Here is a 16,994-nt window from a genome sequence, read left to right as displayed (position 1 = left end):
AGCACTTCGGGAGGCCAAGGCAGGCAGATCACCTGAGGTCAGGACTTTAAGACCAGCCTGGCCAACGTGGTAAAACCTCGTCTCCACAAAAATACAAAAATTAGCTGGGCATGATGGTGGATGCCTGTAATGCCAGCAACTTGGGAGGCTGACGCGGGAGAACCACTTGAACCTGGGAGGCAGAGGTTGCAGTGAGCCAAGATTGCACCACTGCACTCCAGCCTGGTGACAGAGTGAAGGGGGGAAGTAGGGGGGTGGGCAGGCAGGGAAACAAGACCCAACTATATGCTGCCTATAAGAAACTCACTTCTGTAAACATATACATAAACTTAAAATGAAGAAATGAAGAAAGTTCCACCAAAAATGAATAGGAGTAGCTATCCTTATATCAGAAAAAATACACTTTAAGTCACAAACTATATAAGGAGACGAAGAAGGTCATTATATAATAATAATGAAGTTGGGCCGGGCGCGGTGGCTCAAGCCTGTAATCCCAGCACTTTGGGAGGCCAAAACGGGTGGATCACGAGGTCAGGAGATCGAGACCATCCTGGCTAAAACGGTGAAACCCCGTCTCTACTAAAAAATACAAAAAACTAGCTGGCTGAGGTGGCAGGTGCCTGTAGTCCCAGTTACTTGGGAGGCTGAGGCAGGAGAATGGCGTGAACCCGGGAGGCGGAGCTTGCAGTGAGCTGAGATCCGGCCACTGCACTCCAGCCTGGGCCACAGGGCGAGACTCCGCCTCAAAAAAATAATAATAATAATAATAATAACAATGAAGTCAATTTGACAAGCATCTATAACAACTATAAATATATACACACTCACTACTAGAGCACTCAGATACAGCAAATATTATTGGATCTAAAGAGAGAGATAAACTCCATTACAATAGTAATTGGGGACTTGAACACCCCACTCACAGCACTGAACAGATCACTGGCAGAAAATCAGTCAAAAATACCAAATTTCAATTGCAGTTTAGACCAAATAGACCTAACATATTTACAGAACAACAGCTGCAGAATACATTCTTGCCATTAGTACACAAAAAAAATTCTCCAAAAATTTTAAAAGTCAAAGTCATATCAAGTTTCTTTTCTAACCACAATAGAATAAAAATCAGTAACAAGTAAACTTTGGAAACTGTACAAATACATGAAAATTGAACAGCATGCTCTTGAATAACCAATGGATCAATAAAAAAAGTGAACAAGAAATTTTAAAATTTCTTGAAACAAATGAAAATAGAAATACAACATAGCAAATCCTATGGAATATAGCAAAAACAGTACAAACAGTTTTTAGCATTAAACAGTTGTATCAAGAAGTTGAAAGATTTCAAATAAACAGCCTAACGATGCATGTCAAGGACCTAGAAAAGCAAGAACAAAACAAACACAAAATTAGTAGAAGGAAAGATATTATGAGGCTCAGAACAAAATAAATGAAATAGACACCAAACAATACAATGAAAACCTGGTTTTTTGAAAAGATAAAATCAGCAAACTATTACATAGACTAAGAAAAAAAGAGACCAAACCACAGAAATACAAAGGATCATTAGTGACTATTATGAACAAGTATACACCAATAAATAAGTGAACCTAGAGAACACAAATAAATTCCCAGACACATAATCTACCAAGATTGAACCAAGAAGAAACAGAAAACCTAAACAGTCCAATAACGAGTAATAAGATTGAATCAGTAATAAAATCACCCAACAAAGAAAAGCCTGGGACTGAATGGCTTCACTACTGAATTCCACTAAACTTTTTAAAAAGAATACCAATTCTTCTCAAACTATTCCAAAAAAACTGAAGGATAGAAAATCCTTCCTAACTCGTTCTACAAGGCCAATATTACCCTAATAACAAAACCAAACAGGGAACAACAGAAAAAGAAAACAAGACAACATGCCTGATGAACACAGATGCAAAATCCTCAACAAAATACTAGCAAACCAAATCCAATAGCACAGCAAAATGATTATACACCATAATTAAATGGGATTTATCCCAGGAATGCAAGAATGGGACAAAAAGCTTTTCCTCTAAGAACTGCAAAAAGACAAAATGCCCATTTTCACCAGTCTTATTCAACATAGTACTGAAGTCCTAGCCAGAGTAATTAAGCAAGGGAAAAAAATTTTTTTGAACAGGGATCCAAATTGGAAAAGAAAAAGTCAAACTCTCCCTATTTGCAGATGACATGATCTCATATGCAGAAATACCTAAAGACTCTATCAAAAAACTCTTAGAACTGATAAATTCAGTAAAGTTGCAAGATATAAAATCAACATATAAAAATCAGTAGTGTTTCCTACAACAATAACAAACTAGCTGAAAAAGAAATCAAGAAAGCAATCCCATTTCCAATAGCTACAAAAAATAAAATAGGAAAAAATTTAACCAAGGAAGTAAAAGATCTCTACAAAAAAAGTGACAGAACACTGGTGAAAGAAACAGAGGAAGACACAAAGAAATTAGAAAGACATTTCATGTTCACATATTGGAAAAATTGTTGTTAAAATGACCCAAAAAGATCTACAGATTCAATGTAATTCCTACTAAATTACCAATGCTATTCTTTACAGGTACATAACAAGCAAAGATAAAATTTGTATTTGGCTACAAGACTCTGAATAGTCAAAGCAATTCTGAACAAAAGAATAAATCCGCAAGCATCACAATTTCTGACTTCAAAATAAACTACAAAGTTATAGTAATCAAAACAACATGGTACTTGTATAAGAACAGACATACAAACCAGGAGAACAGAACAGCAAAACCAAAAATAAACCCACATATTTAAATCCAATGGATTTTTAACAAAGGCACGAAGAACACACATTAGGGAAAGGACAGTCTCTCCAATCAATGGTGCCATGAAAACTGGATATCCATAAGCAAAAGAGTGACACTTGATCCCAATCTCTCACCATATACAAAAATCAACTCAACATGGACTAAAGACTTAAATGTAATTCCTGGAACTATGGAACTACTAGAAGAAAACACAAGAGAAAATGCTTTGGGACTTTGGTCTAGACAAATATTTTACTGTATAAGAGGTTAATATCCATAATATACAAGGAACTCAACTCAATAGCACACATGCACGCACACGCACACACACACACTCACACACCCACACACAGAGAGACTCCAATTTTAAAATGGGCAATTGCGGCCGAGCGCGGTGACTCAAGCCTGTAATCTCAGCACTTTGGGAGGCAGAGACGGGCGAATCACGAGGTCAGGAGATCGAGACCATCCTGGCTAATACGGTGAAACCCCATCTCTACTAAAAAATACAAAAAACTAGCCGGGCGTGGTGGCGGGCGCCTGTAGTCCCAGCTACTCGGGAGGCTGAGGCAGGAGAATGGCGTGAACCCGGGAGGCGGAGCTTGCAGTGAGCTGAGATTCGGCCACTGCACTCCAGCCTGGGTGACAGAGCGAGACTCCGTCTCAAAAAAAAAAAAACTGGGCAATTGCTCTGAGTAGACATTTCTCAAAAGGTGACATATAAATGGCCAACAGGTATATGAAAAATGTTCAACATCACTAATCATAGGGAAAATGTAAATAAAAACCACAATAAAGTACCATATCAGTTAGAATAGCTATTACCCAAACAAACAAACAAAATACTGGTGAGGATATAAAGAAAAGAAAACACACTTGGTGGGAATGTACATTAGTAGCCATTATGAAAAACACCATAAAAGTTCCTTAAAAAGCTGAAAATAGAACTAAATATAATCCAGCAATCCCACTACTGGGTGTACATACAAATAAAATTAGTATGATAGAGATACCTTGTACTCCCATGTTTATTGCAGCTCTATACACAATAGCAAAGATATGGAATCAACCTAACTATCCATCTACAAAGGAATGATGGATAAAGAAAATGTGGTATAGGACGGGTGTACTAGCTCACACCTCTAATCCCAGCACTTTGGGAGGCAGAGGCAGGCAGATCACGAGGTCTGGCATTCGAGACCCGCCTGGCCAATATGGTGAAACCCCATCTCTACTAAAAATACAAAAATTAGTCGGGTGTGGTGGCGTGCACCTGTAGTCCCAGCTACTTGGGAGACTGAGGCAGAAGAATCGCTTGAACCCAGGAGGCAGAGGTTGCAGTGAGCCGAGATTGCACCACTGCACTCCACCCTGAGCAACAGAGGAAGACTCTGTCTCGGAAAAAAAAAAAAAAAAAAGAAAGAAAAGAAAATGTGGTGTGTATGCACAATGGAATACTATTATGCCAAAAAAAAAAAAAAAACTTGTCTTTTGCAGCAACATGAATGAAAATGAAAGTCATTATGTTATGTGAAATAAATCAAGCACAGAAAGACAAATATTGCATATTCTCACTCATACACAGGGCTGAAAAAGTTGATATCATAGAAGTAGAGAGTATAACAGTGGTTACTACATACTAGGAAGGTAAAGAAAAAATGGGGAGTATGAAGATGTTTATTAACAGATACAAAATGATAGCTGGACCAGAGGCTGGGAAGGGTAGAGCCCGTGGAAGGCACAAGGAGGAGAGATGGTTAGTGGGTACCAAAACAATAGAATTAGTAAGACCTAGTATTTGATAGCACAACAGGGTGACTATAGTCATTAATAATTTAATTATACATTTTTAAATAAGTAAAAGAGTATAATTAGGTTGTCTGTAACACCAAGAATGCTTGAGGGAATGGATACCCCATTTTACATGATGTGATTATTAAACATTGCATGCCTGTATTAAAACATCTCATGTACACCATAAATATATAGACCTACCAAGTACACACTAAAATTAAAATCAAAAATCAAAAAAGAACTACAAAAAAAATTACAGTTGGATGAGAGATATAAGTTCTAGTGTTCTATAGCACTGTAGAGTGACTACAGTTAACAATAATTTACTGTAGATTTTCAAACAGCTAGAAGAGAGGATTTTGATTGTTCCCAATATGAAGAAATGATATACGTCTGAGATGATGAATATGCTAACTACCTTGATTTGATCATTACACATTATATACATGTATCAAAGTATCACTCTGTGCCCTATAAACATATATAATTATTATATGTCAATTTTTAAAAGGCAAAGATTATCAGGCTGAATTTTAAAACGTAACAAGATATAACTATATGCTCTTTAAAACAAACACATTTTAGATTCCAAAACATAAATGAGTTGAAAAGAAAAAGATATGCAAATAGTAACAGCAGAAAGCTGTAACAATTATAATAATATCAGACAAAAGAGACTTTTTTTAAGTTACTAAAAACAAAATGCGACATTTTACAAGGATAAAAGAGTCCCTTCATGCAGAAGATATAAACCATGAACATAGCAACAAACCCTTGAAATACATATAGCAAAAACTAAGAAAACTGAAAGAACAAACAGATAATTCAACAACAACAACAGCAGAGACTACAATATCTCACTTACAATAGTGGACAGAATAACTGGATAGAAAGTGAACAAGGACAGAGAAGGTTTGAACAACATTATCAACCAGTTATACCTGACATCTATACATCTCTAATGACTCCATCCAATAACTACAGCAACTGCAAAAATACATATTCATATCAAGAGAAGTCAGAAAATAATTGATCTGGGTAAAAATGAAAACACAATATACCAAAATTTATGGGATGCAGCTAAAGAAATGCACAGCTGTAAATGTCTGCAACAGGAAAAAAAGCCAGCCTGGGCAACATACAAGACCTTGCCTCTACAAATAATTTTTTTTTTAAAGTAGCCAGGCGTGATAGTACAGGTATGTGGTCCTAGCTACTTGGGAGGCTGAGGTAAGAGAATCACCTGAGCCCATGTGGTCGAAGCTGCAGTGAGCAATGATCAACACTGCACTCTAGCCTGGGCCTCGTCCAGAAAGAAAAAGAAAAGAAGAAAGAGAGAAAGAGATCTCAAATCAATAACCTAAATGTCCACCTTGAGAGTAGAAAAACAAAATCAAATCCAACCCAAAACAAGGAAAAAGAGGGACTACAATAAGAAAAATAAAAAAAGAGGGACACTTCTCAGAATGATTTGTTTCAAGTATATTAAACAATGAGATGTCATGATACTAAATATGTATACACTTAATAACATAACTTTAAGATATATAAAGTGAAAACTGACAAAACTAAAAATGAGAAATAGACAAATCCACAATCATAACTGGAGGTTACACCTCCAGCTATGGCTATATCTGCAGACATACCTCAACATCTAGTAGCTGACAGAATAAGCAAACAATGAAAAGTCATACGGATTTACAAGATTTGAAGAACTCTAATGACCAATTTCTGGTAAGTGATATTTACAGAACGCTACAGCAACAAGTGCAGAATATGCACTTTTTATCAATTGCACATTAAACACTTATACAGAAACAGACTATGTATTAATTTATACATTTTAATAAGCAAAATCGTACAGATAATGTGCTGCTGACTACAGTGGAATTAAATAGAAATCAGTAACAGAAAGATAATTAATAAATTCCTAAATGTTTGGAAATTAAGCAATATACTTCTAAGTAAGCCAAATAATAACCCAATAATCAAAGAAATCAAAATGGAAATTATAAAATTTTTTTAACTTAATGAAAAGACAACATGAAATCCCACGTGATACTGCTAAATATATGGCTATAGAAAAAAATTACAGCATTACATATACATATTTCAGTAGAAAAAGATTGAAAAAAAGCAATGACTTAAGTTTCCAACTCAGGAAACTAGAAAAAAGAAAAGTAAATGGAATCCAAAAAAAGTGAAAGAAATTATAAAAATAAGAACAAAAATAAATGACAAAGCACAAGTACAATTCAAAAAAGAATCAACGAAAACAAAAATTAGTTCTTTGAAAATATTAATAAAATTAGTAAGACCCAGCAATATTGATGAAAAAAATACAAATTACCAGCATCAGGCATGAAAAGAAGATATCACTGCAGATCCTACAGATAAATTTTTTTAAGTCAGGCAGCTTTATAATAAACACCAGCCTGGGCATAAGGCGCTCATGTCTGTAATCCCAACACTTTGGGAGGCTGAAGTTGGAAGGTCATTTGAGCCCAGGAGTTTGAGACTAGCCTGGGAAACATCGCGAGACCTTGTCTCTACAAAAAATATAAAAATCATTCGGAAATGGTGGCACTGGCAATCAGAGGAGGCAGAGGTGGGAAGACAGCTTGAGCCTGAGAGGTCAAGACTACAGTGAGCTGTGATCATGCCATTGCACTCCAGCCTGTGCAACAGAGTGAGACTTTGTCTCAAAAAATAAAAATTAAAAAAAAAAAAGTAAACAACAAAAAACCCAACTTTATTCCTTACATATAACAATTTAGAGCAGGGCAGCAAGCTTTTTCAGTACAGATGGAGACAGTAAATACTTTAGGCTTTTGCAAGCCACGCAGTCTCTGTCCTAGCTACTTAATTCTGCTGTTTTAGGGCAAAACCAGCCACAGACAATAAAATGAGTAGCTATGTTTCAATAAAACTGTATTTACAAAAGCAGGCCCAGGACACAGTTGCTGATCCCGAATTTTCAAAAAATAGGGAAATTCCTTGAAAGATACAATTCACCAAAACTGACAACAGCAGAAATAAAAGTCTAAATGATCCTACACGTCTTAAATTAAATCAGCAGTTTATAACTTTACATCATAACCCAAATGACTTCATGTTTAATTTTTCCTTAAAAAACTGAGAAGTTGGTTATCTCACACTTCCTGATTCTGAAACTCACTACAATGCTACAATAATGCAAACAGTGTGATAGTGTCATAAAGGCAGACATATAAATCAATGGAATAGTATTGAGAGCCCAGAAATAAACCCTCACATCTATGGTCAAATGATTTTTGAGAAGGGTGTCAAGACCATTTAGTGTGAAAGTACAGATACCAACAAATGGTGTTGGGAAAACTGAATATCCACATTTTAAAAAGAGAGAGAGAGGTTGCAACACTACCTTATACTATGTAAGAGCAAAAAAATTAGAAGAAAACACAGGAGAAAAGCTTCATGACATTAGATTTGACAATGATTGGGTATGACAGCAAAAATCCAGACAATGAATGAGAAAAATAGCTAAGTTGGACTCCATCAAAATTTAAAACTTTGCTGTATCAAAGGATGCTATTATAGAGTAAGATGCCACTGACAGCATGTGAGAAAATATCTGCAAATCATGTATCTGATAAGGGATTGATATCCACAATACATACAGAACTCCTATAACTCAACAACAACAAAAAACAAAGAACCCAATTCAAAATTGGGCAAAGGACTCAAATAGGCATTTCTCCAAAGAAGACAAACATAGCTAATAAGTACATGAGAAAAGAGGCTCAACATCACTAATCATCAGAGAAATGCAAATTAAAACCACATTGAGATATCATTTCATACCCATTAGGTTAGCTATATAAAAAAAAAAAAGTAAGACAACAAGTGTTAGTGAGGACATGGAGCACTTCGAACCTTTGCACATTGCTGGTAGGAATGTAAAACAACGCAATCACTGTGGAAAACAGTATGGTAATTCCTCAAAAAATTAAACGCAGAATTATCATATGATCTAGCAATTCCATTTCTGGGTGTATACCCAAATAAATTAAAAGCACAGTCTCAGGTATATTTGTACACCTACCTTCATATCAGCATTATAGCCAAAAGATGAAAGCAACCCAACTATCTATCAGTGAATAAATGAATGAACAAAATGTGGCATGTACATCTAATAGATTATTTAGACTTAAAAACAAAGGACATAGTGGCATATGCTACAACATGAATAAGCTTTTTTAGACATTGTGCTAAGTGAAATATGCCAATAACAAAAGAACATTGAATGAGTCCACTTATATGAGGTACTTAAAATAGTCAAATTCATACAGTCATAAAGTAGAATAGTGGTTGCAAGGGGCTGGGAAGAGGGGAAAATAGGGAGTTAGTGTCTAATGGGTACTTCCCAAATTTCAGTTTGGGAAGACAAAAATATTCTAGAGATAAGTAGCAGTGACGGCTGCACAACAATGTAAACATAAGTAATATCACAGAATTGTACATTTAAAAATGGTTAAAACGGGCCAGGCATGATCTCATGCCTGTAATCCCAGCACTTTGGGAGGCCAAGGTAGGTGGATCACCTGAGATCAGGAGTTTGAGACCAGCCCGGCCAACATGGTGAAACCCAATCTCTACTAAAAATACAAAAAATTAGCCAGGCATTGTGGTGGGCGCCTGTAATCCCAGCTACTCGGGAGGCTGAGGCAGGAAAATTGTTTGAACCCAGGAAGCAGAGGTTGCAGTAAGCCAAGATCGCACCATTACACTCCAGCCCGGGCAACAAGAGTGAAACTCTGTCTCAAAAAAAAAAAAAGTTAAGATGATAAATGTTGTATTATATATATTCTATCGCAATTTTAAAAAAACTACTAACATTGATCTTAAACTGTCAGAGATTATAAAAAGAGGGAATACCTCACAAATAAATCAATAAGGCCTATATATACATATACACACACACACACATATATATGACATTCAAAACCAGGAAACAACATTCCAAGAAAGGAAAATCACAGGCTAGTATCGCTTATAAGCAAATACACAACAAAATCAATCAAAATTTAACAAATTGAATCCAACAATATGTAAAAAAGATAATATATAATCAGGTTTATTCCAGGAATGCAAGGTTAAGATTTGAAAACAATGTAATTTACCACATTAATAAAACAAAAGAGAAAAATCATGTATCAACTCATTAAATGTAATATTTGATAAAATTCAGCATTCATTTACGATTTTTAAAACTCATTGGAAAAGTAGTAATACAAGAGACTCTCAACTCAATAAAGGTTATTTATAGCTAACAACATACTTAATAGTAAAACACTGAATACTTTCCCCCGGAAATTGGAAACAAAAAAGGATGTCTATTCTTATGACCTCTACTCCACATTACATAAAAGGTCCTAGCCCAGTGCACTAATGAAATAAAACGAAATAAAAGATACAAGTATTGGATAGGAAGATGTAAAACTGTCATTATTTGCAGATGACATGATTGAACATGGACAATCCAAAAGAGCCTACCAAAAACTGTTAGACAAGTTGGGTCACTGGATAGGTCAACATACTAAAATCAATTTTATTTCCCTGTACTGGTAACAAATTATTTAAAAATAGAGGTTTTTTTGTGTTTGCTTTTTGAGACAGAGTCTCACTCTGTCGCCCAGGCTGGAGTCCAGTGGCGCGATCTCGGCTCACTGCAACCTCCACCTTCCCAGTTCAAGTGATTCTCGTGCCTCAGTGTCCCAAGTAGCTGGGATTACATGCATCAGCCACCACACCTGGCTAATTTTTGTAATTTTAGTAGAGACGAGGTTTTGCCATATCGGCCAGGCTGATCTCAAACTCCTGACCTCAAGTGATCCACCCACCTTGGCCTCCCAAAGTGCTGTGACTGATTACAAGTAAAAGCCACCACACTTAGCCAGAAAACAGGTTTTTAAAATGCTACTTAACCATCAATAAAAAGAGGTAAAATTTAATTAAATACATGCAAAATTTCTCTAAAAAGTTCAAAACATTGCTGAGAGAAATTAAAGGCCTAAAACTATGGAAACCAATGCTCTGTACATGAATTGAAAAACTCAAAACTATGTCAACTCAATATGTTAATTCATCCAAAATTGATCTATAGATTCAATGTAATCTCAGCAAAAGCACTAACAGCTTTTCTTTTTAGAAATTAATTATAAAAGTTACAAGTTGAAATTAAAATGTATATGATAGGCTGGGCATGGTGGCTCATGCCTGTAATCCCAGCACTTTGAGAGGCCAAGGCGGGTGGATCACCTGAGCTCAGGAGATCGACACCATCCTGGCCAACATGGTGAAACCCCATCTCTACTAAAAATACAAAAATTAGCCAGGCATGGTGGTGCACACCTGTAATCCCAGCTACTAGGGAGGCTGCAGCAGGAGAACTGCTCCACAGGGAGGTGGAGGTTGCAGTGAGCCGAGATCGCACTACTGCACTCCAGCCTGGGCTACAAAGCGAGACTGTGTCTCAAAAAAATAAATAAAATAAAATAAAATATATGCGGAAATACAAAGGACCTAAAATGGTTACGAAAATCTTGAAGGAGAAAAGAACAAAGTTGTACTAATTACACTGAGATACCAAGTCTTATTATAAAAGCTACACTAACCATATGGAGTGACATAAGAATAGACAAACAGACCACTCAATAGAATAAAGAGTTCAGAAACAAATCCACACACATATGGCAACCTGATTTACAGCAAAGGCTTACTGTAATTGAGTAAGGAAAGAAGAGTTCAACAAATGGTATAGATCAACTATCAATGGAAATAAATTAATCTTTACCTCTATTACACATATGCAGAAAAACAAATTTGAGATGAATCATGGAATTTAATAAAGCTCCTAAAAGAAATATAAAAGAATATATATTGTTGGTTTAAGCAAAGATTTCTTAAACAAGACAAGAAAAACCCTAACCACAAGGGAAAAGATTGATAAACTGGACTTCAGTAAGATTATTAACTTTTATTCATCAAGACACCTTTATGAGTAAAGATAAAAGCCACAAACTGAAAGTAAATACTGCAAAACATCTATCTGGCAAAGGACTCATTTCCAAAATACATAAAGAATTCCTGGCCGGGCATGGTGGCTCACACCTGTAATCCCAGCACTTTGGGAGGCCGAGGCAGGCGGACCACAAGGTCAAAGGATCGAAAACATCCTGGCTAACATGGTGAAACTCCATCACTACTAAAAATACAAAAAATTAGCTGGGCATGGTAGTGGGTGCCTGTAGTCCCAGCTATTCGGGAGGCTGAGGCAGGAGAATGGCATGAACCCAGGAGGTGGAGCTTGCAGTGAGCCTAGATCACGCCACTGCACTCCAGCCTGGGCGACAGAGTGAGACTCCATCTCAAAAAAAAAAAGATTTCCTATACATCAATAAGACAGAAAATTCAATCTTTACAAAAGGAAAAAAGACTTAGACTTCACACACAAAAAAAGATAGCTAAATGGCCAATAAGAATATAAAAACATCATTAGTCATGAGGAAAATAGAAGTTAAAATTACAATGAGATATCACTACACACCCACTGGAAAGGCTAACATGAAAATAACAAACATACCAAGTAGTAGCAAAAATGTGAAATACCTGGAATGCTCATAAGTTGTTGGTGAGACTGGAATTGATATAACCACTTTGGAAGACTATCTGGCAATATGAAATGAAAACACAGGCTAAACACAGGCCCTACCTTCTAGGTATGTGCCTAAGAGATATTAATACTTATCTTACCAAGACAGATGTACTGGAATGTTCATGGAAGCTTTCTTCACCAGCCACAAATATTAAAAAACCAAGTGTCCATCAAAAGGAGAATGTGTAAGTAAATTGTGGAATCTTTATGCAATGGAATAGTACTGACAATACGAAAAACAAACTCTTCTAACAACAGGGGTTAATCTTAGAAAGGTTGAAAGAAAAAAGCCAAACACAAGTGATTCCAATTTTTTTGAGGTTCAAAACCAGGTACAACTTATCTGTGTTGACAGAAGTCAGATTACCAGTCACCTCTTTTAGGAATGGGGAGTACGTCCCCCCACCCCAGATGGAGTCTCACTCTGTCGCCCAGGCTGGAGCCCAGTGGCATGATCTTGGCTCACTGCAACCTTCCCCTCCCGGATTGAAGCAATTCTCCTGCCTCAGTCTCCCGAGTAGCTGGGATTACAGGTGCATGCCACCACGCCCAGCTAATTTTTTGTATTTTTAGTAGAGACATGGTTTCACCATGTTGGCCAGGCTGGTCTCGAACTCCTGACCGCTCTGGCCTCCCAAAGTGCTGGGAATACAGGCATGAGCCACTGCGCCCAGCCTGGAGTACTTACTAAAAGTAAAACAGGTGAGCCTTTTGGGGTGCTGGAAACATTCTATTTTTTTACTGGACAGTAGTTACACAGGTGTAAAACATTTTAAAATTGAGCTGTTGGCCGGGCGCGGTGGCTCACGCCTGTAATCCCAGCACTTTGGGAGGCTGAGGCAGGCGGATCATGAGGTCAGGAGATCGACACCATCCTGGCTAACACGGTGAAACCCCGTCTCTACTAAAAATACAAAAAATTAGCAGGGCGTGGTGGCGGGCGCCTGTAGTCCCAGCTACTCAGGAGGCTGAGGCAGGAGAACAGCGTGAACCCGGAGGTGCAGCTTGCAGTGAGCCGAGATGGCGCCACTGCACTCCAGTTTGGGCAACAGAGCGAGACTCCGTCTCAAAAAAAAAAAAAAAACTGAGCTGTTCTACTTGAGATTTGTGCTCATCAAAAAAAAAGAAAATGAAAATATTAAGCCACTCAACTAACCTTGGAAACAGGAAAAAGAAGCAGCCAGGAGTATTATTTCTTAGTGTTAAGTCTAGACTGACTTAATAAAAGAGTAATAAAAGAGGCTGTGGACTATACCTAAAAATTACCAATAACTATCACTGTCAGATTAAGTCTTCCCTTATCTCCTAAAAATCATTTGGTCTCTGATTCTTCTGAGCTCGCACAGATCCTCAAGCCTAACAGAATTTCTTGGCATATGTTACTAATAAATGTAATAAATGAATTAATGAATATTTGATCTTTGAAGTTAGAGTTCTTTTGCATCAGACCAATCTCATGTTAAAAGAAACTAAAACGATTAAGAAGTTTCCAATTTTACTGCCATTCTCAATGTATCTACTCAACACTCTGAGGATGCTGTGGGAAATGTCATCTTTCCTCATGATCTGAACCTGCTTTTTTTTTTTTTTTTAATCTTTTTTTCCTCAACCCCCACCAGCCAGCCACACTTCCTGATGGCTTTCAAACCCTTCCACTGCCCAAAAAGGAGAATGAGAATGTAATATTTTCCAGGCTTATACAGAATTTTGACAACATAAATTAGCACATTCATAATGCTTGAAAATTGACTAAATAGAACAATTCTGACATGAACAATGAAATTGTCTTTCTGTCAAGGCAACTTTAAGTAATCCCATTCTAATATACCGTCACCTGGGAACAAACTATTTTTAAAAATAATGCAGGTCGGGCGTAGTGGCTCACGCCTATAATCCCAGCAGTTTGGGAGACCGAGGCAGGCGGATCACCTGAGGTCAGGAGTTCGAAACCAGCCTGGCCAACATGGTGAAACCCCGTCTCTACTAAAAATACAAAAATTAGCCAGGCGTGGTGGTGCACACATGTAATTCCAGCTCTTAGGGAGGCTACGGCAGGAGAACTGCCTGAGCCCCAGAGGTGGAGGTTGCAGTGAGCCGAGATCACGCGGCTGCACTCCAGTCTAGGCGACAGAGCAAGACTCCATCTCAAAAAAAAAAAAAGAAAATAATGTAAAATAAGCCCCCCTTGTTTCAGGGTAGTTCAAAATACATCAGTAGAAAAGTTTCGTTTTTATAGCACAAAGTCAAGACGTAGGATACAACAGATTACTGTCTAAACAAGTTGAAAACTGTTTCCAGTTCACGACAGCTACATAGCTTACCTGTTCCAGCACATCCAACTTTAATTCGAGCTTGCTAAGTACCACGTCTCCACCCCATAGTGAAAGCTGTAGATCCGACGGCTTTAAGTTCTTGATGTAGCGATTCACATAGCTCATTAAAATTGGAGTTACGTATGACTCCAGCATCTTTTAAGGTAAGGAGTCAAAGTCGGAAGCTGAAAGGAGTAGACAGAAACGTTGTAAGTCGGCAGTATAGTGAAGGAAAGAGCGTTAGTTATCTCAGGCCAAAAGCAGTAAGTCCCCACCAAAGCGGCCGTTCGCCTCCTCTTAGAAGCAGAGAAAACTCAAGAGGACTCCCAGCTCCAGCTGCGACTTCCTCACAAGTACAACACCCCTTGCCAAGCGAAGTAAGGGAGGAAGATGTAGTGACCAGAAGAGAGCGGGTCCCTCAGAGTGCAAGAATGAAGTGAGGCGGACTCCCCTTCGGCCGCAGTAGCCCTTCACCAACCCAGTCACTCCGCGAGGCCCTCGCTTCCCGGAACCCAGCCGGATCTGCCACCATAGAACGAAAAGCTAGAAGGCCCCCCCTCCCGCTCCCGCTCCCGCTCCCGCTCCCCAGCACTCCACTCCCCGCTCACACGCCAGAGTATCGCCGCGTCCCCTCCACCTCCAGGTCCCTGGCACCCACCCCCGGCGGCAGCGCTACTCCTGTACCGCGCCACTTCCGGGTGTGCCCTACTTGGTGTTCAAAACAAAGTGTCCCTCCACGGCCGCCACTCTACGCAGCCGGACCGGATTTCTCAGGCTGAAGAAGCTACTCTGCGCGTCTTCGTGGAGAAGAACTGTTGCGTTCGGCTAGCCAGGGTCCCAGCTGCGACCCTGCTAGTTAGTATAAAGATCTAGGAGGTGTCTGAGGGGGTGGAGGGAACCGTAAAGGGGAAACACCCGAGATCCGGAAGTAGTGCTGCGGGGAGAGGGTGGCTGCGGGTCCTGGGGCCGCTGCGCGGTCGGCGGTTCCCGAGGTGGAGGTCCGTCCTGGGTGGGGAGGCACGGAGGATCGCTGGTTGGATGCGGAGGAAGAAACCACACCTAGCACTTAAAGCCCTGAAAAAAACAGAGGTGGTTGTCTTTCTTGAGAAATGGGAGGACTGGGAAGAGGAACTAGGTTGGGTTCACTGGGGAGGGCAGAAGCAATAGGCCGCTGGTAGGAGGAGCGAAGTAAGTGACAGATTTCAACTGAGTTCCGAGGTTTATTTGCTGGAAGGGGGGTGGATGTGGGAAGATAAATGAAGGGATTAGGACGTACACTGTTGAAGGACGCGTTTTGGCCAAACGTATAAACAAGCTCTCGCATTGTTACTTTCACAAAGCAATGGTGAAGTACTCCCTAGTTTGCTGATGAGGGCTGGGGGAGGGATGGTCAAAATATTGCGGGGAACCATAGGATTGCAGTCTGACGTGAGATTTAGGGAAGCTGCGGCAATAACCAAAATGAAGATGGAATTGAGAGTTCTAGAGACAAAGTGAATATAACTGATAAGTAATGAATTCAGAGTTGTAAGGGTCGGTGTTGGTTTTATTAGGCTGTAATGAGTGTATAAAATATTGCCTTTCCGTATAATAGCTTGCAAGCTAACAAAGTCAAGAAACTCAAACATTGACTCGGAAAATATATACTGGGCTTAAAGGAATCGCATAGGACATGCTGCCCAAGTTTTGCCCAGCTTGTCTTATTTTTGGTTAGCGCTGAAAAAAACACCTACCACTGCATTTTGCAACTAGACTCCTGGTCAGGCGCGGTGATGCACACCTGTAATCCCAGCACTTTGGGAGGCCAAGGCCTCCAAATTGCTTGAGACCAGTCTGGCCAACATGGAAAAAACCCGTCTCTACAAAAATATTAGTAATACAAAAATAAGCTGAGCACCGTGCCTGTACTGTAGTCCCTGCTACTAAGGAGGCGGAGGTGGGAGGATCACTTGAGCCCCAGAGGTGGAAGCTGCAGTGAGCCGTGATCACACGACTGCACTCCAGCCTGGGCGACAGAGTGAGACTGTCGAAAAACAAAACAAAAAAAGAGAAACTAGACTTTTTTTAAAAAGTTATTAAATAACCACCCATGCCTAAAGCTCTTTCCTGGAATTCAAAATTACCATTTCTTGAAAGAGCTTCAGTAACTGCAACAGAAAAGAGGCCTGAGGATGCCAAGGTGTTTAGATTTATTTTGTTATTGAAAATAAGGAAATAAGTTTCCCCAAAAGAGGCAGCAGCTAATTGCCAGTTCCTTCACAAGAACGCTGTTCCTTCACAAGAATGCCTTAATAACTCAAATATTTGAGTATTATCAAAACTTGCCAAATTATACAAATGAATTTTTCTTTTTTAGTTATCTGCTTCATCTGAAACACAGGT

The 16,994-nt window shown here is 38.9% G+C and overlaps 1 protein-coding gene across 8 annotated transcripts in view; it reads right to left on the bottom strand.

Annotated features, from left to right (window-relative positions):
* VPS13B (vacuolar protein sorting 13 homolog B) overlaps nucleotides 1-16,689 on the bottom strand; it is an 870,718-nt gene extending 854,029 nt beyond the window's left edge. For 4 of the 8 annotated variants that reach the window (XM_037999868.2, XM_073018246.1, XM_037999863.2 and 1 more), the window contains exons 1-2: nucleotides 15,221-16,689; nucleotides 14,622-14,797 (exon numbers count right to left, since the gene is read on the bottom strand). In XM_037999868.2, coding sequence (XP_037855796.2) covers nucleotides 14,622-14,768 — 147 coding nt within the window. In that variant the 5' untranslated portion in view covers nucleotides 14,769-14,797; nucleotides 15,221-16,689. Of the gene's footprint in view, nucleotides 1-14,621; nucleotides 14,798-15,090; nucleotides 15,113-15,220 lie in introns of those variants that run through there. The other 4 variants (XR_005240849.2, XM_073018243.1, XM_073018244.1 and 1 more) reach the window with 4 other exon arrangements.
* Between the last annotated feature and the right edge of the window lie 305 nt (nucleotides 16,690-16,994).

This window comes from Chlorocebus sabaeus, chromosome 8 (genome assembly GCF_047675955.1).
Source record: "Chlorocebus sabaeus isolate Y175 chromosome 8, mChlSab1.0.hap1, whole genome shotgun sequence".
Taxonomy (NCBI): domain Eukaryota; kingdom Metazoa; phylum Chordata; class Mammalia; order Primates; family Cercopithecidae; genus Chlorocebus; species Chlorocebus sabaeus.
The sequence above is the reverse complement of the archived record's forward strand: the minus strand, read 5'-3'. Positions and strand labels throughout refer to the sequence as shown.